General features: G+C 46.2%; 1 protein-coding gene across 2 annotated transcripts in view; it reads right to left on the reverse strand.

Annotated features, from left to right (window-relative positions):
• Positions 1-26721, reverse strand: part of TMEM253 (transmembrane protein 253) — a 148291-nt gene that overhangs the window by 121335 nt on the left and 235 nt on the right. For both annotated transcript variants that reach the window (XM_069239048.1, XM_069239047.1), the window contains exons 2-6: positions 23348-23497; positions 13152-13262; positions 12644-12703; positions 9446-9556; positions 2394-2540 (exon numbers count right to left, since the gene is read on the reverse strand). In XM_069239048.1, coding sequence (XP_069095149.1) covers positions 2394-2540; positions 9446-9556; positions 12644-12703; positions 13152-13262; positions 23348-23497 — 579 coding nt within the window. The remainder of the gene's footprint in view (positions 1-2393; positions 2541-9445; positions 9557-12643; positions 12704-13151; positions 13263-23347; positions 23498-26721) is intronic.

The raw sequence follows: 26721 nt of genomic DNA on the forward strand, positions 1-26721 counted from the left end.
TCCATTTTGCTAACAGCACATGTGGTGCCTGTGTCTAATTGCACTGCAGTATTTAATTTAGTGATTACACATTGGCAGTTTCAGCAATTGAGAAGTTTCTGGAGTGCTTTCAAAATAGGAGGTTCAGCCAAAAACTGTGTGTAATATGGAGAGATGGCCAAAGGCACAGATACGTGAAGTGCATGAGGGAGGAACTGCAATGCTGCTGCACTCATTCCGATAGTTCCACAAAGTGACCATCGGGAAAAACATCCCCCATTGTTGTCAATCCCACCTTAGATAACAATGTCAGTGCTCTCGACTCATTTGTGATGGAGAGAGCTGGAGATTGCAGTAGTGGGAGTGCTGGTACATAAAGCGGATATTTGCCTGCCTGTTTACTTACTTACTGAGGACAATGCTTGCATGGTGCTTTGAAGAGTGTTAATGACCCTGCATGCTCCTAACCCCATATATGTGGTATCATAGATTTAAGTGGCACAAAATGCACGCCCTCCTATTCAATCACTAAATGCGGTGTGTACTTTAGGGGGTGAACACAATAATGGCCTCTTACTTTATTAATAGCGTTGTCATCAGGGCAGGAGTTATTTTCAGTTTATGTTTAAACACTCACTTTTAATAAACATGTAACTAAAGCATGATGTGGTAGCGCACTGTCATTTACAGACAGTAGATTTCCAAGAAATGTCGAAAAAACTTCCCACTAACTCGCAACTTTACTGCTAAAACTATTTAGTGTATTAACAATAATCTGTGGAAATTGGGTTTCAGAAAACATATTTATCATTTGCCATCACCGAGTGAAGTGTTCTGATTTGTTTTCATCCAAGTAAAATATTTTTTCCATCAGACAGAAGTACAAAAAAAATGGGCTTTCACAACATATATTTTCAAATGTTTGTACAGTTGACTTAGGGTCTGATTTAGAACTCAGCGGACGGGTTACTCCGTCACTACGGTGACGGACATCCTGTCCTCCGAAATCTAAATCCCATTACATTCTAATGGATTTAGATTTCGGTGAGTTGGATATCTGTCACTGTTGTGACGGAGTAACTCATCCACCGAGTTCTAAATCAAGCCCAAAGGACCTGATTTAGAGAGTGGCGGAGGGGTTACTCTGTCACAAACGTGACAGATAACCCGTCCACTGTATTGCGATTCTCATAGGATATAATGCGATTGTAATACGGCGGATGGAATATCCAGCACATTTGTGACGCAATAACCCCTCTGCCAAACTCTAAATCATGTCCTTAGATATATACATATTGTGTGTTAGGAAAAACCGGAAACCCTACAGCCTTTGATTTCACACTCCGTACAGCAGGTCAGACAATTCACCTTACAAAGTCCTGGAACTCTGCAGTCAGAAGGAAAAGTAATTGTAAGAAGACAATCTGACTTTTGATCTCTGTCTCTGAACACAAAGCATGTGACAAGATAAGAACAAGATTTAAAGGCGTCTTAATTGCTCATTCACTTTCTGACTGAACAGAACACCTGTTCTTTGTCAAGTCACCAGAAGGGGCGAGTAGGTCCTAAAAATAGCTTGACCCACTCACTATAGCACGTGGGTGAGTAGATTTTTTGAGGCCTGTCAGGGACTTATGTGATTTGGACAGAACTAATGCAGAGAAGAGTTCGGTGAGGGGCTTTGAGACAACGCAATTGAAAAAGCTATATGGAAAGTAAAGAGGGAGATGCATTGTTTTGTGCAGTTAAAGACATAGGTTTATTGCAGCAAAGCATGGGGTAAATCTTTCTTTTTTAGCTAATCAAGATTATTTACTTGAGTTATAGAACATGTTTGTCAAACAACTGGCAGTTTGTTTTGGGTGTTGAAAGGTTAGTGAGATAGGTTGTTGGAGAAAACAAGACGGGCACGTTGGAAGGTGGTTACAACCTTGGTATATGCCATTCATGAGACAGCCAGGTGAAGTTTCTCGGGGGCATAAAAGGCCTTGTCAGGGTTTTTCTGGATAGCAGGGAAGGCCAGGGCTGAGGCACTAAGCTGGAAGGGAGGGGAGGGGTTGCCGAGGGGGATGTTTAAAATTGTGACACATGGAGGGCAATGTTTGGATTAGAATAAAAATTATGATTGGTAGTATTAAGTGTTGAGATTGTTTAATTGGGTGAGTTGATGTTTGGGGGAAGGCTGAACAGTGGGAGGAGGCTGTGTTAATGGATATGGGACGTCTGTGTTGTTTTGTTTTCTAGCTGCAGACCTGGGCTTATAAAGTTGACTTGTGTTCTTGATTGGTGGTCATGGTCTAGGCAACTTGTAATGAGGCCCTAATTGTCTAATTTGTGCACCACTGTATGTGCTTTCCCTTGTGTTTGTGGTACAAGTTATCAATATGAACTAGTAAGGGGTAACATATCCATACCTCATGTAGCTCCTGATACAAGGCCTGTATCCTCAGGGGTCTCCAAGGTTTCCGGCATGCAAGGAGGAGTAGAGTGAGGATTGAGGTCAGGAGGCTGAGGCAGTTAAGCACAATGGCAGTGGCCTTCATCACCAGCATACCGCGTCTCTGAGAGGAGAAAATCAAACAATGTAAGACACAGAAACACAGAGGGGTCTGTGAGGAGCACGCAGAAGCAGTTAAGATAACTCGGGCCCAGCAAAACGTACATAAGGGCTGGGGTGCAGCATACAGAAGATATCAGTGTTGCACTTGTAAAGAAGACAAAGAGAATGCAAAAGCCACTCAAGAACCATCTTGGAATTTCACACAAGCACAACAAGAAGCACATCTGGTAGAATAAGGTGCATTCATGACAAATGAGGAGCACATGTGCTTGTAAGGAGAAAGGACCCTTGAATATCTGTGATGCTACCAATTGTAAATTTAAAGGGCCACTTACTAAAATTTACAGAGTGGCCCTATCATTTTTTGTGATTCTATTGACAAAGGGGCTGGTGAACTGTACACATTGACCATGGTGAAGCAAATAGGAGGCAGGGTTAAGCACTTGGACCAGATTGTGCAGCAAACACAGGATGCCTAAATACTAGAGCTGGAGTGGAAAATGAAAGACGATAGTGAGAACTGCACACAGAGGCGAAGAGGAATACACCTTGGCTGATAATCTGAACGCCGTAGCTGGTTAGGGGCACATAGAGTTTGGTGAAGGACAATGAGGCATTCACAGTGGCTAGTGAGAAGCACAGCTGCACAAAGGGGTTTGGTGAGAAGCACACGAAGGTCAATGAAAGGCAAACAGGTGTCAAAGAGAAACTTGGGAGGGCAGCATGTGCTTAACACTAATATATAGGGGATGATAAAACCTCCTCGTGCCAGTTAGGGGCACACCAGGATTAGTGAGGGGCATGCTTGGCAGGTTGGTTGTGTAAAAGCATATGTGTTGGTCAGTGAGGAGAATGGAAGGACTAATTTATAGGACACAAGAGACACTGAAAAGCATTAAGGGGCAGCTGAGGAATCAAAAACAAGTAAGTGGTAAGCATACAAGAGGTGATGAAGTGCACATATTGACTGGTGAGAAGCACACAGAGACCTGTGAAGAGTACTTGCGTAGGTGAAGAACATAATGAGAACAGTAACAAACATACTGGGTTTTGCATCAGGGAAAGAAGAGAAACATGCACAGGTGCAAACTGGAGTGCGCATGGACCAGTGAACAGCACAGTGGAGCTTAATGAAGAGTGCCCAAGGCAATGTAAATGTAAAATGTAAATTAGCACTTGTATAGCGCACTACTCACCCGTTAGGGTCTCAAGGCACTGTACTCATACCGCTATGGAACCCCTCCTCGCTTTTCCCTGTGAGGCGCCCACTCCTGAGCACCCCCAGGGTGAAGCCAGGCATCCAAGCGCTGTTGGGGCCGTTGTGGAGATTAAGCAAGCTATTGCCCAGAGTTGCAGAGTGGGACCCATGAATTAGATTAGGCACGAGGCGAGAATTATCTGGTCAAGGGGAATTGAGCCCAAGACCTGCCGAAGCAGGACTTGAACCCTGGTCTTGAGCCAGATCTCTGCTTCAGGGTCTGCCACTCTAACCATTGAGCCACACTTTTCCACTATGCACTCCACTCCGCAATGAAGAGCACACAGATGACATGGAGGAGTACTCATTGGTTGGTAAAGAATACAGAAGGAGTCAATGAAATCTTAAGAGGGCTTGTGAGAACAACATATGTGCCTGTTATGACCATGCCTCAGGAGGCAATGAAGGGGGATCCAGGAGCCAGTGAAGAGCACACTGTAGTGGGTAAATAGCACGCAGGGGTGGATGAAAGTCATGTAGGAACTGGTGGTGAGCATACAGGAGCCAGTGTGAAACCTGTTGGCACCAGTGAAAAGAGAAGGTGCCTATTTAGCTAGTAGGATAATACATAGCACACACCAGTATCTCTTGCAGACTAATAGGAAGTTCCTAGACTAGCGCCCATATTTATACTTTTTTAGCGCCGCATTTGCGCCGATTTTTGATGCAAAAGTGGCGCAAATTTACAAAATACAATTGTATTTTGGACGTTTGTGCCGCTTTTGCGTCGAAAAATTATGCAAATGCGGTGCTAAAGAAGTATAACTATGGGCCTAGATGTCAAAAAGGAGACCACTCCCTTGTGTAACTTCTGTCAGTCTCTGTCGAATGTATGATGGAACAACAAATGCCGGAACCGCGCACGCCTTAAAAACGTGCTCTGAACAGTGACTGCATTGTTACCACAAATGCCTTTACCACACATGCCTTTACAACGATTTTTCATTGTAAATGCATGCCTCGTTAAGGCATGTGTGGGAACGGCTTCCGTGGTTCTAGCATGCCACCGTTCACCTGCCCTAAGGCCCAGAAGTACCCCACCCCTAATATTAAGAATACCTTGGCCTCCCACCCCTAAAAAAAAACTACCCCGGATACCTCCCACCCACGCTGAGCCCTAAACCCTTCTACGACCTCCCCCACCCGCCCTAAAAAATAACCAACCCCCACCCGCCCATAAAAACAAAACTATCCTGATCCCCCCACCCCCACCCCTAAAAACCTAACTATCCTGATCTCCCCACCGTCCCCTAAAAGGCTAACTACCCTGATCCCCCCACCCCGCACGCCCAAAAAACAAAGTACCCCAATCCCCCCACCCCATCCCCAAAAACCAAGCTACCCCGACCCCCCAACCCCAAAAATCAACCTACCCTGACCCCTCACCCCTGCCCCTAAAAACCTAACTACCCTGCTCCTCCCACCCCCAAAGACCAAACTACCCCACACCTAAAAGCCAAACTACTCTGCTCCCCCACCCCGCCCCACCCCTAAAAACCTAACTACCCCGATTCCCGCACCCCCAAAAACCAAACTACCCGACCCTAAAAACAAAACAACCCGATCTGCACCCCCAAAAACAAAATTACCCCAACTCCCACCCCAAAACCAAAACTCGCCGACCCCGACCCCAAAAATAAAACTACCTTGCCCCCCTCATCCCCCCAAAACCTAACTACCCCGAACTCCACCCCCAAAAACCTAACTACCCCACACTAAAAACAAAAGTATCCCGACCCCCTCACCCCCAAAACAAAACTACCCCAACCCCCACCCCTACCCCTAAAAACAGAACTACCTCGATTACCCCACCTCTAAAAACAGAACTAACCCGATCCCCCTGCCCCTAAAAACCAGAACTACCCCAATCCCCCACCTCACCCCCAAAAACCAAACTACCTTGATGCCCCCGCCCCCAAAACACAAACTACCCCGCTCCCACCGCCAAAAACAAAAGTACCCTAACCCCCACCCCCAAAACAAAACTACCTGGCCCCCCACCTCTAAAAACAGAACTACCCCGATCCCTCACCCCACCCCTAAAATCAGAACTACCCCAATCCCTCGTCCCTAAAAAACAGAACTACCCCGATCCCCCACCCCCAAAAATCAAACTACCACAACCCCCACCCGCCCCTAAAAACAAAACAACCCCGATCCCCCCAACTCCACTCCCAAAAACGAAACTACCTGACCCCCACCCCAAAAACAAAAGTACCCCGATCCCCCTCACCCCCACCCCAAAACCCTAACTACGCCACCCCCAAAAACCAAGCTACCCCGATGCCCCACCCCCAAAAACCAAACTACCCCCGCCCCAACCCCAAAAACAAAAGTACCCCGACCCCACAAAACTAAACTACCCGACCTCCCGCCCCTACCCCTAAAAACAGAACTACCTTGATCCCCCCACCCTGCCCCTAAAAACAGAACTATCCCGATCACACCGCTACTAAAAACCAGACCTAACACAATCTCCCACCCCTAAAAAAACAAACTACCCGAACCCCCACCCCGCCTCAAGCCCTTAGTCCACCCCATCCCTAAAAACGACCCCCCAACTCTTCCTCAACCCCACTTACTCGACTGTGTCCTCTCCCGATCCACTCTGCCTTAACCGCGCATATGCGTTGTTCAGCACATGCGTGGTTAAAACTGAGAAAAAGGCAGTCGATGTTCTGGCAAGCGTGGTTATGCTTGCTTTGCTCCCGTAATCATTGTTCCGGGTTCGTTGTTCCGGACGTTTCTCGTCTCTGTCTAGCAGTGTTAGATTGTAGATGTAGAAGACCCTGGGCCTATATTCCTAGAGTCTAGGAATACAACTCTTCGTACCACCCCTTCTTACACTTCATGATGCTATCAGTACTGGATGCGAGCCAATTCTACACTGGAAACCGGGGTAGATAAATACAGAACAGAGGCACTCATGGAAGGAAGAGTTCAACAGCATTTCTCCTCTCCAGCAGGATGCCCCACATGTCAGGTTTGCCTACCTTACATGCACCTCACCCAAAAACAGAGCTACTCATGCCAGAATATTTACTTAGTCAATACTTATTCACTGCCTGTCCTTTGTGCTTCTCTCCGGCAGGACAGTCTTTCAGCCAGTATATTCTAACCAGCTAAACATCTATGTGAGACAAAATCTCTTCATTGGATTCAGCCTCTAACTTCAATGGGCACACAGCACAGGCAAAAGCTGGCTCAGTGTTTGCCATCTACATAAAAGTATACTTAGTTTTTCTCCACACAACTCACCTCCAGTCTATAACTTTAATTAAATGTTTTATCTTCTCAGCAGTAACGTCAGATCAAGATATATGAACACTCAGCCTCACAACAATAGTTTGCATCAGACACAACTCCTGGCACCACCATTCACACAACCCCACCCTCAAGCCATCTTGTTGGATAGGCATTGTTCACCCCAGCAGTAAATCTAGATAAAACTGTACTCACTCCTCAGCCTACACGAATAACACACATGAGACATAGCCACTGCCATCATCACATGAACCACATAGCTCCAAGCCATTTGTGCAGTTAATCCTTTGCCACCTCGGTCATACACCGATTCAAGTTGTACAAAAACATCTACATCTTCTCACTAAGTTGCATATCCACCACCCTGAAGAAGTAAGTTAAACATACCATATCCACCTACACATGTAAACTCCAGGAGAACAAAACAAATTGCACAAATGTCCCTTGACATACTGCTCTATAGAGACCCAGACATGGATCTAGCAGGCCACTACCCAATGAAATCCATTCTTAAATTAGGTTTAACTGCATTTATTGAAGGCGAACACACCACTTCTTTATGAAAAATAGTGTATTGGCCCATAGTATATGCCTCAGGTGCATCACAAGGCAGATGAACATTCCTTTTAACTAAGCCTGTCTCCAAAGACTAACATTACTAGAAATCACTGTAGTTCCCAGGAACTCTGTAAGGAAAAGGAATAGCAGAGAGACAAAAGATTATCTGTTCCTACAGAGAAAACCAATAAGAATGACCCACTAGCCATCTCTGGAGAAGCAATCCATGTGCCTGCCTCACCCAGTAGGCTCAAACATACCCAATCCCAATCCCATTTCCTTAAACCCCCTGCCCCCAACAAAGTCATTGAATCTAGATTAAGGCTTGTATTGCCATATTGAATCCCCTTTAGATTCAGCCTATGAAAATGCAAATGTCTTCTCCCTGTACTCAGATTTCAATGTTACAAGAATGCCCAGACAATGGCAAGCCCACCATCACTTGATAATCAACAGGGCTCTTTTCCTACACAATGTAGCAGGTCAGGGGAAAAAAGCAGGTGCAATTTTCCATCAGTGATTCGATCTTTCTGATGGCCTTCCAAAGTATTCGCTCTTTGCACTCCATCACTAAAATCCCCAACACCATGCCACACAATCCTCCACACAAAAATCGTTTGCTGGTGGACAGACTGTAAATCTTCTTCTGTTTTCCATCCACTTCCACAGCCTGTATGGCCAACAGACCAGTCGAAACCTCTGTCAGCTTATGTTGTAGAGCCTCCTCTACGATCCTTGCTAGAAATTCCAGCACACAAAGTTGAGCCATTCTCCACACATTTCAGCACTTCCGGCCTTTCATCAAATTTCTCCACTGATTCTTTGACTGCTGATCTCGTACCTCAGAGGAGCACTCTATGGTTTGCCTCAAGTACATTCAATTTGCCATCAGTTATTTCCATTTTGTGTTCGGCAGACTGCACTTCTACTGAAGAGGCCAAACTTTCCACCTTCTCCTCCATAGCATTTGACCACTGATACCACTGCTGAGATTGTATCATGAAGATCCACGTGGAGAGTGGTAATGGAGCGCAGGAGGGCCTACTCTCCCTACACCTCCTCTTTAATTGTACCTACTCCGCTGATCATAAGGAACCTCCCCACTGTCATCCACCTGGGCCTCTCCTCGTAGTGTGGAAAAATCCTGTGTGTCTTTTTCTTGGTAATGTTCAAACAGAAGTAGATGAACGCAGGTCCTAGGGGACCTTACGTTTTGCTCAATGCAGTGATGTCCCAGGGCCCAAGAGGCAAATTCTCTGGCTTACATAATGCAGGGTCAGTGATGAACGCAGCTAGAGGGCTGAAAAGTCTGGAAGGAAACATGGAACAGCAAAACATAAGCCCACAGAGGCTAGAGATGTGCACACGGGAACAGATGAGCATACATGAGCTACAAGGAGGACCCAGGTGAAGATGGTGATCATGCATGTAGCTCTGTAAGGAGGGGATAGGATTGGAGGAAATGCACAGGGTGCTACACAGCAGATACATAGGCTGAGGAAGGGTAGACAGATGTACAGGAGAACTGTGGAAAAGCAAGCGAATATCACGTAGTACTAGGAGTGTGTTGCTGTAGATCACCCTGGAAATTGTGAGACATAAGAAAGGGGTTGGTGAGTGGCATCCAGAAGGCAGTAAAGAGGATACGCTGTACATTAGGAGGCACCCAGGGAACATCAAGGAGCACAGTTTGCACACTGAGGAGTGTACAGGGGCTGGCATGCCATACACATAAGCCATGGAGCCAGTAAGAAGCAAACAATAGTGGGTGAGGAGCACATAGCCCTACTTCTTGTATACCTCATAGCACTTTCCACCCCACATACCTGGTAGGGGGTGAACAGTTCCTGCTCCTTCTTCACCTGCAGGCTGAAGAGAAGAGCTACACATCCAGCCAGGACCAGGGTCAGCAGGTTCAGCACCATCAGGGCCTGCATCTGGAAGAGATTTCGGGGATGGGTGATATAGAATAAAAGTTTAAGTTCAGGAAATGTGAGAGATACAGGATGAAAAAGACAGGAGATGTAAGGAACAGGAAAAATAAGAGACTGGAGATGTAAGAAACAGGAGGTTTAACAGGGAATAAATGCAATAGAGGCTTTTAAGGGACATGTATGTAGGAGACAATAAATGTTAGAGACATGAAATGTAAACAGTTTCACAAGGCAGGAGATGTAAGAAGATGGGGGCACGAGCTGTAGGAGAAAGATATGTAAGAGTAAAAAAAATAAGACGCAGCAGGCATAAGACACAGGAGAAAGAGAGCTGAGATATTGTCATCAGGGCCCAGAGCCAGAAGTGGAAATGTCATCAGATTAGACAAAGCCTTGGAAAAAGAAAGAAAAACGTAGAGAATAAAAGTGAGAGGGAGAAACGAAACAGATTAGAGGCCAGCCAAACATTAAACAAAGACAAGAAAAAGTATAGTAGAATAATAAGACAAAGAAAAAAGAAGCAAAGCGACTGGAAAAAGATAAAGGCGGACATAACCAACATAAAGGTAACCAGCATAACCCATGTTAGTAGCTTAGGGTATAAGATGGCGAACACTGTTTTCTTAAGCTTCCTTATTACACACAGAAATGTGTACCATGAACATCAGCAATGATAAAGTTACCTTACCCCCAGACCAGGCACCAGCATTGTATGATTACAACCAGAACAGATTGAAATTTATAAATAAACCCAACTAGTATAGTGCAAAGATGTACTCCAATAACCCTCACTGTTTTAAAGAGACTTGTTGAACCATACGAAAAAGCCAATAGGGTCATGACACAGCCACATATCAGGCAACACCAATAATTGGCTAGCATTTCAATGGGCTGGTGTGTCGAAAACCATTACCTTTTCTCTATTCCTTAGCAAAGCCTCTGCTTGCCAGATGGTGTGTAATGGCTCAATTGGTGACTGTGGTAACACCTCAGTTCTGGCCCTGGCTGTCCCTCTTAGCCAGGGCGGTGATCCTGGATGAATTGCATTATTACACTGAACCTCTGCTCCCTTACCTGGCAAAATGCAGATCACTGAGAAACAACTTGATATTAAATTATAGAAGCATAAACTGGCAGTTTATATTTTTGTGCAGTGGTGTCCTTCCAAACTATAGGAGAGGCCTTCTCGGTGATCATAGAAACACTGAAATTGAGAGTGGGGCACAAGCAGTAATAAAGCCACCTAAAACAGAAATTGCTCAAATGAAAATGCTAATAGGTAAAAATGTATCTGTTCTGCATGTACATTAAAATGATTGCTCCCATACTAAGCAATAATTGGTCAAGCTAATAAATAAGTCTGGCTGTAATGCGCTAATGCATGCAAACTGTATTTTTGTGCATGGGTGTATCTCCACGCATTGCCACATTCAAGTTAGAGCTATTGGTTGTGCCAAAGCTTGTTTTGTTTTACTTAGCTGACTTGAGTACCCTAATACATGTGTGTGTAAATATATATGCGTACACATCATGGATATCATTTAGGGTTCGCCAGGGATCGCAGCTGCAACACCTGACTTGCCCCTTGCGACCCCTGGCACTGCCTTTGCGATCCCTGGCCTCAGAGGTTGCAGAATCAGTAGCAGCAACAGAGTGGAAGCTTATCCTTAAGGACACTGTTTGGAGCTCTACTCTATTTGTTTTCTGTCAATCTTTATACATTATTAGTGAATAATAATATTACATTACATAAAACATGGAGTACAACAATTAACCTTCCCTGCAGCTGAGGTAAGTAAAAGGTGCTTTTAAATGTATATTGTGTGCATGCTTATGGGTGAGAGTGTGTTTAAGTGAGAGAGTTTGTGAGTAAGTGTGAATCTGTGTGTATGTGTAAACGTGTTTGAGTAAAAGTGAAGGCCAGAGAGCGTAATTTCCGCTAACACTGGCATTTTGGTGAATTAACGTCCATGTTACACATATATGTAATTCATGCACAATTCCTGCCAAAGAATTTAAAAAGCCTGCTGCAGTGACAATATATATATATATATATATATATATATATATATATATATATATATATATATATATATATACATATTATTATTGTATGTATACAGTGCTTGTATGAGCTAAATAATGTATTGTGTGATGATCCATTGTACTTTTGAGATGTTAAATAGTTCCTCATGCATTGTAGTGCAAGGGAAGACAGCCTTTACAATGCTGTCCTTAAAATGGAATGCCTTTACCAAGCAGGCATACGTGGTAAAGGTATATGCGTGGTAAAGACATGTGGTAAAAGTGTTGTGTGGTAAAGGCACTGCGCAGTAAAAGATGAATTGTGATATAATACAACCTAGTGCAAGCACTCCATCTGAGGTGGAATGATACACCAAACAGCCAGTAGTACGCCAGCATGAGGTGAGAAAGTTCTACAGAGATGGGTGGAGCCAAAGCCCACTGAAAGTATATTTTGAAGAATTGGAAACAATAGATGTTTCAGCCAGCACTGTTGTCCAAAAAATATATGGGACTGCATTGAAAGCAGCAGCATTTTAATACACTGCCATTTTTAAATATCATTTTAAAGACAGTGCCTACTCCTTGTCCTGTTTTGTAGCCTACGACCATGTGGCTTAAGTCACAATAAATTGCCTCACACTTTAGATTTGAGATCTTTCTTTTACTTGAGTAACTTCATTATTTTTGGTTGTACGTTTTCAAATGCTAAATTCACAAGTTCATTTTGTTTGTACACTTTTGTATGCTTGGGCAGAACGATCATCATGCGCAGTCGATTCTTTTCATGAAATATTTTTGGTGCTTCAAGAATACCAGATCGGAGGTTTCTATTTCTTGCCAGCCATCAGATTGCATGAAGCAGGATGCTACACTGTGCTTACCCCATGCTCCCAGCAGTAGGCAGCAGGCGTGATGCACAGCAGCACTCTCTCTGACGTCCTCCTCAGCTCCCACTGGCTCAATACCAGTGTCATAGTTGTAAGCACGTCTACACCAAAGCGCAACGGTGCAGAAAGAGGTATGTACAAGAGGGCACAAAGGAAGAGTGATAAAGAATCTCACCTTCACGGCTCTCCTTGGTCCACAAAGCAGCGCCAGAGCAAGAAGCCCGGTGAGGACGTACTGAGGAGGCAGAAGAGACAGGAAACAGTCAGCAATTATAAGTGGGGAACAACGGGGGCACCATTGGCACCCCGGTGCTAGCAGGAGTGGAGCAATTAGAAACCTTCATGGAGACAAAGCAGAGGCACCATATACTCGTCCAGATCAGAGAGCAGGAGGAGAACATCTGAGAACAGAGGGCCGGCTGGTGGAACCTTCTAGACCATTGTCAAGATACTCGGGAGCAAGCAGAGAAAGGAAAAAAATAGAGCCCGTCTCTGACAACATGTCTTAGAATCTTAAGGGCCACCACGCGGAGTCCCAATAGAAAAAAGAAAACAGGAACTATCACTGAACAAATGAGACCCCTTGTCATGAAGCAAGTAGAACAGCTAGATTACGCTTTTGCCAACAAAGCGTTTAATTAGGTTTATTCAGACTGAGTGCGTTCAGAGTTTGTTTAGCTCACCGAAATGCTGGACCAGAGGGGCATTCCCATGGTGACATTACAACCAAAATCCAGACAGGCAAGCGAGACTGCAGTGGGAATAGAGACCGCCCCGATGAAAGTCTGAGACAACTGCAAGAGAGGGAAAGGGAGTGTAGTCAATAAGTGATAACAGAATTTGACAGAAGCAGCATAGGACCTCGGCGGACCGCTTCTGCTCCACTCCACACATAAATGTATACATCCTATGTACTTCTCTGCACTGAGGAGACAATCTCCAAGATGGCCTTGCTAACATCGGTCTATCCCAGTGGCGTAACGAAGGCCCCCGCAGCCCCCGCGGAGCGGTGGGGCCCTCGAGCCCCAGGGACCCCATTCAACACAATACACTGAGCATGGGCGGCAGGTCTCTGCCTGGGTCCGGGGGAGGGGGCCCCTCCAGGCACTGTGCAGGGAGTCCCCCTCGAGTTTCGTCACCCGAATGGTCTGCGCACATACTTTAAAAATCCACTGGGCAGATGCCTCTGAAGCCAATGGTAAATGCTTTACAGAATATTAGACACTTGGAATGCTGTATGTCGTTAATTAGGTTTTCAAGTCTAAAATTCTACATTGGTGGTACATTTAAATTTAAGGTATGTGAATGTGGACTTACGCATAGCAAATCTATATTTATATATATATACTTTCCTTCTTGCTGTTTTTGAGGTCGATATTTAGGCCACGATATTTTTATATAACAGTATTTTTCCTCTAGGTATTCTGATATATAACCGAATTAGGAAGCTAAATCTTTCACTGCCACATTTCAATGGTCTCTGTACCCTCCCAGATGGATGCAACCTGCCACTAATAAATATCAACCTGAACTGTTTTTCTACTGACACACCTGTTGACCCACTAGAAACCTTCCAGCAATCAATTAAATGCCTTACTCTCACTGAAACCTGTTCTCATGCATACTGCAGCCCAGATATAAACTTCACCAGGCCTACTAATTCCAAAGCAGTTTCCCTCACCAGTGAACACGTTCTCTATCAGCAATTGTTGTCCACAGTTCCACCTCCTTATTTAAAAAACAATTCAACTGCCAAACCTCGAAATCTGCCAGTCCCCTGACATCAATCAGCAATATTCTGATCCATCTCAATCTTCACATCCCTTCGACCAAGTAAGGTAGGGGCAACAATTGGTTCTAACATTTATGGAAAATTAATTCCTCCAAATGTGCGTAGTTTAAACAACAACTGAGAGTGTTTTGGTGAAGTATTGAATTCCAAGAGTACTGAGGTACTTAAAAGGGGAAAATGTGTCACATATGTTAAATACGTTAATGTTGGGCAGCTCCCCCCAAATATATTTAGTGGATCCTATTTATCAATTATACTACATGCTACTTTATAGACGTTGTCTACTTTACTTTGTACATGCTGGGAGGGCCTGGACAACATTCACCCTACTGTTCAGCTCCTTTTGTGCCACATGAAAGGATAGCCCATATTCTTCTTTCACATATGTTTTTTTTTTTAAACAGCAGCATTTATTCTGAGAGGTTTTTTCAGTTCTGCATAACTTATATAATTGTGCACTGGCATTTTTAATAAAGCTGGTGTCAAATTCTATCCATTAGGCTGTATGCAAACTTTTGGACTGTTTATAATGAAACATAAAAAACTTTTTTTGTATTCACATAGGGGGTCATTCCAAGTTTGGCGGGCGGCGGTTGCCGCCCGCCAAACTAACCGCGGGGGCCATTCAGACTTTCCCGCTGGCCCGGCGGGCGCCCACCAAGGGAGCGCCCGCCGGCCCAGCGGGAAAGGCCCTGCAACACAGAAGCCGGCTCCGAATGGAGCTGGCGGTGTTGCAGGGGTGCGACGGGTGCAGTTGCACCCGTCGCGATTTTCACTGTCTGCTATGCAGACAGTGAAAATCATGCTGGGGCCCTGTTAGGGGGCCCCTGCACTGCCCATGCCAGTGGCATGGGCAGTGCAGGGGCCCCCAGGGGCCCCAGGACACCCGTTCCCGCCATCCTGTTCCTGGTGGGAAAAACCGCCAGAAACAGGCTGGTGGGAAGGGGGTCGGAATCCCCATGGTGGCGCTGCTTGCAGCGCCGCCATGGAGGATTCTCCCGCCGGGGGAAACCGCCGGACCCGGCTGGGCGACTGCGGCTTTACAGCCGCGGTCGGAATCCCAAAGGAAGCACCGCCAGCCTGTTGGCGGTGCTTCCGTGGCCATCCAATGACCCCCATAGTGTTATAACAAAAAAGTTTGTTAATGTAAACTGATGATTTCGTATGCAAAACGTGTTTTAGCTTTTCTAAACCATGCATGCAAAACTATAAATAAGGAAGGTAAGAACATGATTCTTGAAAAGATTTATGGAGAATCATGGGTCAGATGCACTAAGCATTTTAACAGTTACAAATGCTCCAATTCAACGTTTACAACTGTTAAAATGCTTTTTTCTAGAAGTTGTGCTAATCCATTTGTAGGTGTCCGAAAAGCATGTCCAACTCCTAAAATAGGATCCCAAATGGATACTAATTTGGTATATGGAAGAGATGCGTTGTAGGCGTCCCTTTCAAATACTGAATCAGTATCTTACCTGTCAATGTTTTCTTACTTAAACCCGGTCTGGAAACATCAATACTTTACTAGCACATTAAAATCGGTGGTAATGCATTCTCATAAGGGAAGGAGTCCTCTTGAGACCGCTTCTCCTAAGAGCATGTAAGACAAAAATGTTGATGCTGGTGACCACTGCCAATAATTAAACAAGCAAAAAAGGTGAACTTTTCTTTTTGAAAACAGACCTTTTTCCTTTAAGGAAAACGGGCGACATGGTTTTCTAAGGAAAGTTTGCTTTATTAAAAAGCATTCACACACATGCGGTCTCCTTGCTCAAGCAGGCCACCAAACATGTGATGGACTCCAATCATAGTGACTCGCAATTCAATATCTACCTCATTAATATCCATGAGATGGGTAGGATTACGGCCTACTACAATGTGAAACTTTTAGAACCAACCTACACAATACATCTGGCCCTATGACTCAATCAAGCAATCAAAGCATTTATAGAGCGCGCTACTCACCCAAGAGGGTCTCAAGGCGCTGGGGGCTGGGGGCTACTGCTGCTCAAAAAGCCAAATCTTGAGGCGCTTCCTGAAGGCGAGATGGTCCTGGGTAGTTCTTAGGTGTGCGGGGAGGGAGTTCCATGTGCTTTGGCTGCCAGGTAGGTGAAGGATTTACCTCCTGCGGTGGTTCTGCGGATACGTGGGACATTGGCGAGGGTGAGGCTGGCAGAGCGAAGCTGACGGGTGGGCGTGTAGAAAGAGAGGCGGCTATTGAGGTATTCGGGGCCCATGTTGTGGAGAGCTTTGTGTGTGTGGGTGAGGAGCCTGACGGTGATCCTCTTGTTGACGGGGAGCCAGTGCAGGTGTTTCAGGTGGGCGGATATGTGGCTGTGGTGCGGTATGTTGAGGATGAGGCGTGCGGAGGCGTTCTGTATGCGTTGAAGATGTTTCTGTAGCTTTGCGGTGGTCCCTGCGTATAGGGTGTTTCCGTAGTCCAGACGGCTTGTGACGAGGGCATGGGTAACTGTCTTTCTGGTTTCGGCGGGGATCCATCAGAAGATTTTCCAGAGCATGCGAAGGGTGTGGAAGCTTGATGACGAGACGGCGTTGACTTGCTTGGTCATAGTGAGGAGGGGGTCCAGGATGAATCCGAGGTTGCGTGCGTGGTCTGAGGGGGTTGGTGCGGTGCCCAGAGCCGTGGGCCACCAGGAGTCGTCCCAGGCGGACGGGGAGTGTCTGAGGATGAGGACCTCCGTCTTGTCTGACTTCAGCTTCAGGCAGCTGAGCTTCATCCATTCCGCGACGTCTTTCATTCCTTCCTGTAGATTGATTTTGGCGGTGGTTGGGTCTTTAGTGAGGGAGAGTATCAGCTGGGTGTCGTCGGCGTAGGAGATGATGTTGATGTTGTGTTTGCGAGCGATGTCAGCGAGGGGGCTCATGTAGATATTGAAGAGGGTTGGGCTCAGCGATGAACCTTGGGGTATGCCGCAGATGATCTTGGTGGGTTCTGAGCGGAAGGGCAGGAGGTAGACTCTTTGGGTTCTGTCAGAGAGGAACGAGATGATCCAGTCAAGGGCTTGTCCTAGGATTCCAGTGGAGCGGAGGCGGGTTATTAGGGTGCGATGGCATACGGTGTCGAAGGCAGCCGAGAGGTCCAGGAGGATGAGGGCAGTTGTTTCTCCGTTGTCCATCAGAATTCTGATGTCGTCGGTGACTGCGATGAGGGCGGTTTCCGTGCTGTGGTTGGCTCGAAATCCTGATTGGGAAGGGTCGAGCGAGTTGTTAGCTTCAAGAAAGTTGGTCAGCTGCTTGTTGACGGTCTTCTCGATCACCTTGGCTGGGAAGGGGAGAAGAGAGATGGGGCGGAAGTTCTTCAGGTCGTTGGGGTCAGCCTTGGGTTTTTTAAGGAGGGCTCTGACTTCCGTGTGTTTCCAGCTCTCGGGAAGGTGGCAGATGAGAACAAGCTGTTGATGATGCTCCGGAGATAGGGGGCGATGATGGAGTCGGCTTTGTTGAAGATGTGATGGGAGCACGGGTCCGAGGGGGAGCCGGAGTGGATGGTGTTCATGGTGATTCTGGTCTCTTCAGAGCTGATGGGGGTCCAGGCGTTGAGGGTAGTGGTGGGGGCTGTTGGTTTGGTGGTGGGCGGCGGGGTCTGGGGTCCGAAGCTGTTGTGTAGGTGTGCAATCTTTCGGTAGAAGAAAGTAGCGAGGGAGTTGCAGAGTTCTTGTGAGGGCGTGATGACGTTGGAGCTGGCGCCGGGGTTGGAGAGCTCTTTGACGATGTTGAAGAGTTCTTTGCTGTTGTGGGTGTTGTTGTCTAGTCTCTCTTTGAATGATGTCCTTTTGGTGGAGCGGATCAGCTGGTGGTGTTCACGGGTGGTGATCTTGAGGGCTGCCATGTTTTCTGCGGTGCGTTCTCTGCGCCAGGTTTTTTTGAGGGTACGGCAGGATTTCTTGGATTCTCTGCTGGACTAGATCAGAAAATACCTGTGAAAAGTCTTGTGACAGTACAGCTCTCAAACTGCCTTGCGAACGGGCCATTCTTCTCCCACCAGTACAAATAACAAATGGCCCAAAGGTTGCAGGATCTCAGATTACGGTATTCATTCGCCCACAGGCCCTTTTTATTTCACAAATAGTTCCTGATAAGCTCTGACAGTAGCAATGAGCTTAGAACATCCATTTTGTTGACAATAAAGACTGAGAAAACCTTCAGGCAGACCCAGGAAAACATGTAGGGCCTGATTTACAGCATGGTTGGTGGTCTGCTGTCCATCAAGGTGGAGGAGCACCACCCTAGTAAGCTGCTTCACTCAATATTGTAAAATCTGCAGTGATCTCTCGGCCTTCACATGAACTGCCATGAGGGTAGCTTTTGAAGTCACAGAAAATTAGGTGAGTTGCGACTTTTGAAGGTTAACACAAAGCCCTGATACCTCCCCAAAGGCCTGTAGGGCCTGTTTGGGGACAGAATACTCTGGCTTTCGCAAATAGGTCAGGGCATCGTCCCCATATGAAGAGAACACAAGTTAGTATCCACCTCTGTGGTTCCCCATGGGCCCAGAGCTTGGTGTAGAAACTCTGCCAGTAGCTCAATAGCCAGTGGGATTAGGAGAGGTGACAGGTGGCACCCATGCCGGGAGCCCCTATGTAGCAGAAAGCTGTCTGAGACTACCCCACCCATCTGCACCCTGGCGGCCACAGGGTCCACGTACAGCAGCTTAACCCATGCTATAAACTTAGAACCAAGTCTCACTTTGTCCAATACAAGCCAACTGTAGCCCCACTAAACAGAACTGAACGTTTGTTTGAAGTCTAGAAATGCCAGGACACAATCCTTTTAATTTACCTGCGTGGCATGGTAAATATGTGCTAGCCACCTGAGGTTATGCATGGTGCTCCTCCTTGGAATAAATCCACATTGATTGGTATGTGTTAAGCCTGGGAGATGAGTCAACAAGCGTGCTGCCAATATACCATTAAGGATTTTGACATCTATGTTTAACAGTGAGAGGCCTCCTTGGGATCCTTACCCGGTTTCTGTACTAGTACTATCAGGACTCTGTGCATCATGTCCAGCTGCTTGGTAAACATCAAGCAGTTTTTCCACCACCAGGTCTGAGTAACGCTGGTAGAACTAAGCTAGGAGACCATTGCCTCCTGGCATTTTGCAGTATTCAGTTCTCTAATGGAAGCAATAACCTCTTCACATTTAACGGTATCTTCCATGGAGGCACGGTCCTTCGCCAAATATGGAAGCTCTCTCCCGGCTAAAAAAGCATCACAGCGGTCATTCAGCTCGCCTTTGTGTGCCACATACGTTATACGTAAATGATCCTGTAATACCCCATTGATGGCTAGGTGCACAATAACTAGACTCCCTCTGTCATCTTTTAGTCACGGCACAAGGGCTATTGATTCTTGCTGACTCACCACACCGGCCAGCATCTCTCCCATTTTATCCCCTTCAGAGGGCAGGCACCCCAAACAGGGGGTCATTAAGCACCTCCGCTTTGATTCACCACCATAGCACAGCCAGGTGTATGTGTCTGCTCTCCACACATCAGTACCAGGGAATGGTCCGACAGGTAGCAAGACTGATAGGAGATTTCATGTGCTAGGTCATGTGACATTAAACAGTAGTCTAGACAACTGTAAGTCCCAGTTGCTGATGTGTAACAGGAGTATTCTTTTGACATCAGATGCTTTTCCCTCCAGTGGCCTGTCAAGCTCAAGCCCTGTAATATATTTTTTAGCACCCTAGTCATGTTCGGCTTCACTTGATTTTTGTGTGGTTCTCGGTCCCACTAATGTCACAATTACAGTCTCCAGCTGGAACAATATCTACAGGTATTTTAACACTTTGACAGCTAGCTGCCCACTATGTGGGGAGGAGGGTGCTGACTTTATACACATGTTCTGCACTGGTCCATCGGTTGGAGGTCTGGTGTACAGAACGTGAGAAGTGGGTGGGTCATAAAGGAAGGTTGATCTTAAGGGAAGCTAGGGGTGGCAGAGGATCTATGGAATTGGCTAGGGCATGGGGAACACTAGTGGATAGTATGAAAAACCCAAACCTGACACCACAGGGAACCCCAACTGCAGATTATTAACAGCAGACACCCATACCACAAATTTCATGTACCCCCTTCATGCTACAAGAATTGGCACCTGTTCATGGATGCCTTCCCAGGTATAATTAATGATCTTTACCAGGTCTCCACACCTACACAGCACCTCTGTCTGCCCCTAAAAAGACATAATATCATATGATACTGTTATTCGGAGGTGTGGCGGGAGGGGATGGGTGGGCTCTAGTGGGGGGATAATAGATGTTTACAGTAGGAGTGACCAATTTATTTTATTCCTGTATATCAATATTCTTTGAGCGTGCTTCACAACCTGCTTGAATAATGTTTATGAAAACCAATAAAAGTGTTTTAAAAAAAAAAGAGAATTACATATCTCCCTTCTTGGTCATACATGTGCCCTCTATGCAGAAAGGGGGCCCCCGGTGCCCGCTGCCACTCAGATGACTGTGCCATGCGCATACTCTGAGTAGGAGGTGACATATAGCTGTCCCCCCCACCTCTTCTGGAGACTGGGAATGCACTCCCCCCACACATGTATTTCTTGTAGGAAAGCTATGGCCATCTGGTAAGGTTTCAGATAGGCATACACACAACTACGTTTTTCCAACTGAACTAGGCCCCTTACATTCCAAGTCAGAAATTTGAATACGTCATTCACCATAATCATTCGACATCAAGCCCAAACCAGGGCTAAACCAATTGGGTCCATTGGCACTCCACAACCTATCAGGCACTAGGACCAGGGCTTCCATCTACCAGATATATTGAAACTTTTAAAGAAACAAAACATCTACCCAACAACCACCACACCATGGGCAGTAATGACAACTTGCCTTGTCTTGTAATACGCAGGCCATCAACGTCCATCCACCAACCCTCCCCCATATCCATGAACCCAAAAGCAAGGAATACAATTCCCCTTTAATCACAAAACTCTGTGATTCACTAGAGGCCAAGGCACTGTGTGAGCTGCGAGGCCAAGGCTCTCCAGAGCCCCCCCCGAGTCTGCACCTTCATGCACCACACATAGTTTAATTGGAAACATTAGTCTGTATTTCAGATTCAGGTCTTACATATGTTATCTAACCCCCAGGAACATTTCTGCTGGTTCTGTACCTTCTGTGTATATTTTTAAGATAGGTTTCCCTTCGAACTATGGACGACCCTGTACTCGCACAGGCTGGAGAATAGCATCCCGGTTTCTAAAGTTGAACAGTCTGTGACGCTCCATGGTGGGGCAGGGGTACCAACGCCTGATCGTTCTATCGTGAACAACTTTGACAGTCTCTGGGGGAGCATGGCATTAGTGATCCATGCTTCCAAAACCAATTCTGCAGATTGCTCTGACGCCTTTTCAGGGAACCCGACAAAGCTCAGATTATTCCATCTGGATCTGCCCTCAGAGTCCTCTATGTGCTCTTCGAATTGTGCTGCCTATTTCTGCAGGGAAGACATAGGCCATCATTATGAGTTTGGCAGGCGGCGGAGGCAGCCCGCCAAACTCGTACTGTCAGCTGACCGCAGTGGAGCCAGAACACCTGCTGGCCCTATTATGCGTTCACCGCAGGGCCGGCGGGCAGAAACACACCGGCTCGTAATCGAGCTGGAGGCAATGTGGCGGTGCGGCAGGTGCAGCAGCACCTGTCGCGCTTTCCACTGCCCGTAATTTGGGCAGTGGAAAGCGCTATGGGACTGTCCATCAGGGCCCCTACACTGCCCATGCCAAGTGCATGAGCAGTGCAGGGGACCTCCATGGGGCCCCCGTCACCCTTTTTCCTCTAGCCTTTGCATGGCAGGGCTACCGCCATGCAAAGGTTGGTGGAAAGGGGACTCATAATCCCCAGGCCAGCGCTGCGAGCAGTGCTGCTCTGGCGGATTGAGACTACCGAGACCACCAGACTGTTGGCTGGCAGTTTCGGCAGTCCGACCGTGGTGGCTCCGCCACAGTCATAATGTGGAGGCCAAACTGCTGCTTTGGCAGCGGTCCGACCTTCACAGCGGCCCTGGAGGTCTCATGACTGCCAGGTTTGTAATGAGGCCCATAGTGTCCTGTAGGATGGCAACCTTCCTTCTCAGAGAACCCACTTGTCTTTCCGTAACAGTGACTCTTTTTCTGCCACCGTCCTGAGATCTACTCATAGTAGGTTGACATAAATTGCGACAAAGTCTATTTTTTTGGCCATTTCTTCCTGGGAGCCCTTAATTGCTGCCAGCAAATCCACCATTGACGGGTCTGGTGCCACTTGTTTGCCTCTTTGTTCAATCAGGTCTTTGGTCGTCCCCATCTTTGGACTTGTCCCTTCTTGGCATTTTGTATGTACAGTTGACAATCTTGTTTGATTCGGCCAGCCTCACTGTCTTATTTTTCACCATGTTTACTATGCTGTACATTGGGCGCTAGTTACTCGTTACCAGTACTTCCCCCTCTGCCAGCTACTCCTGTGCCAGTATGTGAATGCATCCCTGGCTCCCATGCGCATCTAGTTTCAGGCACCAGTGGTCAGTACCCCAATACTCTCAGTACGATCACTGTCCACACCTTCCCGGTGAGGTCTCAAACATGGGTATGATCTGATGTCCTTTGCCAGCCGCCCCTCATCAGTGCTCGTCCAGAGGCCTCCCGTGGTCATGTTGTCACTCCCTTTCACCCTGTTCAACCAGAAATTGGATATCTTCTACTCACGGAAAAATCTTGTCTTCTCCTAATATGGGTTCCACTAGCTCCTACAAAATTAAGGAGCTGAAACATCCATCTATCATATCACAACTTCCTCATTCAAATGCAATCACATTTCAGACATTTTGATCATACAAATCTCTTCTAGTGCATCTAAAATGGCAGTACGTAGAGACAATTGCACTTCCCTGGTTAAATGGGATGCCACTTCCTTACAGATGACTAGTTCTTTTTCCCATTGTTTCCATTCTTGTCACAGACGATTTTGTCCAATTAGTACACACATTGTCTCCTTTTTGTGGAATCAGAGCGTGCTTCCTGTCACTTTACTTAGGGTTATATGTCCGACGTTAGGATTGAATATTCTCACCCCCAGGAGCTGCAGCTTCTGCCAAGGTGGGCCCTTCAGCCAGCCCACCAGCCGTTGCTCTCTCTCCAGCCTCTCATTGGCCTTTGGGCCTGCCTCTGCAGAAGGACCCTGGACCTGTGAGTCTTCCTGTTCTGCAGGCATGTACAGCTCCTGGGGGAAAACAGAGACAGTTAAAAAGTGGGTACCAGTGCCTCAAACCTGCATGCACCTTGCTATGTGCCTATGTGTTGTGATATCTGCAAACATCTACCTCTGTGTGCATGAGCTCATCAGTCTGCCCATCTGTGTGTGTGGTGCTGGTCTGTACGTCTACATACTTTGTGGCTGTAACTCTGTCCTCCATCTGTGAGTTTGGGCTGGTCCTCTATAAGGTCTGTGTGTGTCTGCAATTACTGGTGATTTCCATCAAGTATTGTCCCTTTCACTAACAGTCATTACTATTCTTTTCAGCCAGAACCTTGGACTATGGCCCTCATTATGAGTCTGACGGTCTTAAGACCGACAGACTTGTGGTGGCGGTCGGACCGGTGCAGTCGTGGTGGTCAGACCACCACGGTCCGATCGTGGACACTGCCAGGGTGCCGCCATTCGACAGCCTGGCGTTCTCAGAGGTTGTAATCCACCAGGGTGGCATGGAGCACCACCCTGGGGAATAATGACTCCCCAATCCACCTGCCTTTCCATGGCGGTTGGACCACCATGGAAAGGCTGGCGGAATGGGGAAGCAGGGGCCCCCATGGACAGCTCTGTCGCGATTTCCGCTGCCCGAATTACGGGCAGTGGAAAGCGCGATGGGTGCTCCTACACTTGCTGCACCAACACATTGCAACCGGCTAGATATTAAGGCCCTGTTCACCACAAACGCTGTTTCCGCCCGCCAGCCCTGCGGAGAACTCGTAATAGGGCAGGTGGTGTTCTAGCTGCACTGGCGGTCAGCTGGCAGTACGAGTTTGGCAGGTGGTGGAATGAGGGCCTATGTTTTGATGAAGACCCTAAGAAATAGTCCAAAATGTTGAAATACAACGCTTCAACCAACCAAGCCAGGAAGATTTACCTCTATATCATAAAGTAATCTGGAGGACAGACTAAAGGATTTTTTTCAAAAGCCTTTTATGTAATCTAATAAGTTTGCCCCGCAGTGGGGTCTGTGATTGGACTCTATCTAGAACGGCAACTATCCATTAGACAGTGTTACAAAAAGGGTGATGACTAGACTGTGATACAAGCTGCCTTGTAATTCCAGGTTCTAAATCTAGATACTACTCCAATTAAGCAAATACTTAACTCAGCTTCCCTTTAGATATTGCATTGTGTATATCCTATGTCTACACTTTAATGGCACTGCGAAGTGTGGTCTACTTCTAGTTACATGTATTTTAAATGTAAATGATATTCTGTGTACTTTGTTAAAGATAAACTGTTTTTATCGTGATACTTGTATCAGAAAGTAATGACAAGCACAGTATTGTTACATGTGTTTCCTTCAAAGGCACTGACTAGTTCTGTGATTAATTCAAAGAGGACCATGAATTTGTAGTATCTTCTATGGAAATAGCATTAACCTTAGGTTTACGGCACAGAAATAGTTGTAAGATGCAGGATAGGCACTGACAATGCAAAGATTTCCATTTGGTTCTGTTGGATGTTCTTTTATATACATTTACCTCGTGTAAATCCTGAAATCTGCTACGGACCCCAGCTATCCTGTGCCTTGAGTAGACACTATCGAATTAAAACATTAGGAGTGGACTTCTGAAAGGCCAGAACTTTTTCCCATGTTACCACTTTGACCTTTTCTGGAAACTGCTTATCACAGGAACAGGACAGCTGCCCAGTGCAAATATCGACATATTGACAATATTTTATAACCTTCCGCCTCTACCTTAAAGGGGTGGGCCCCGCACTTCACAAATAAGGCAGGCAGTCCCTTCTTTGTTGTATGTAAAAGCTTACATTAAAAAAGAATGCAAAAGCCATTGTTCCTTTTTGAACATCAGTAAACACTAAGCTAGAAGAAGGTTGGTTTTCTGAAAAAACTTCCATACCTAACATAGCAACAAAAGCTGCAGTGACACAACAGCAGCTGAACAATGGAGAGTTTAATGGTGAGGCATGAATATCATTCCTTGAGCAAAGCTGCCCAATGTGAGCAAATCACCCTCCCCCAAAACGAAGACAACCAATACGACAAATAGTCTGAAAGTGACTCCTCCACTGAGGGTGAGATACAATATGATTAGGGTGAAGACAGACACCCTTCTTTCCCCTAGCCATAGCACATACACCAATGTTGCATCCCTTGTAGTCCACACACATGAACAAGTTGCGCAGATCTGACTTGTGCTATGGAGTGCGGGAGTATCAATATGCTTGCAGACACTGGAGCTACCATTGCTATGACACATCACAAACATGGTGATAGGTTTATATTATCCTATAATACCAGTGCCCCTTGGAGCCCCACCACAGCTTTGTCAAACATAAGTGGATGGTTCTCATATGATAACACTAGGAAAAGCCTAACCCAAACGTAACTTTTTGAGTGACCTGGTGAACTTCTACAACAAGAGAAGATTGGCAGTATAACATGAGGAGCAGGGGGTGAGTACGTAGCCATGCTTTACCCCAAACCTATTCCTCAATTTTCTAGAGATTTAACCAGCAGGGTAGGGCTCAAAATACTTGCTATTGCTGCCATAATCTCTGCATGCAGTTTCAGTAACAATTATAGTGGGATCCCCGATGTAAATTAAATGTATATTCCTTGGCAGGAAAATAAATGTGACCCGATACAAAGGTCAAAGTTGAGTTTGTTGCTGCAGTACAGCAGAATTGACATGATAAAACATTTGTACTGCCTTATAGATAGCATTTAACTATTATTTTACAAAGGGAAACAACTCTCCATAAGGCCCCCTCAATTTTGATATTAACATACTACACAAGGTTAACCCGTTGTTTCCTGGTTGTGGTTCAATATCTTTTGTTAAAATAAGTACATGTGAAAATATACCCCAGTAATAAACTACACACTCACACAGAGGAGTGAGCGTGTGTGTGTGTAATTTATTAGTGTGGTATATTTTCATATGTACTTATTGTGCGTGTGTCCGTTTTGGAGTGACCCACTGACAGAGGAGGACAAGAATAGATGAAGGCTGGGAGACGGGGGGGGGCAGACCTACATAAGGAGAGGAGGAACTCAAGACCGACTCAAGCATGGAGGGGAAGACCTAGAGCAGAAATGAAGATAAAGAGAAAAGAGAAAGCCAAATAAATAAGAATATGCAGACTTGCAAACGAACGATGAATAGAAAACAACGACAGTCAATGAGAAACCAACGTACACAAAGAGAAGAGAAGCGAGACAGACC

Source organism: Pleurodeles waltl, chromosome 6 (assembly GCF_031143425.1).
Source record: "Pleurodeles waltl isolate 20211129_DDA chromosome 6, aPleWal1.hap1.20221129, whole genome shotgun sequence".
Lineage (NCBI taxonomy): Eukaryota > Metazoa > Chordata > Amphibia > Caudata > Salamandridae > Pleurodeles > Pleurodeles waltl.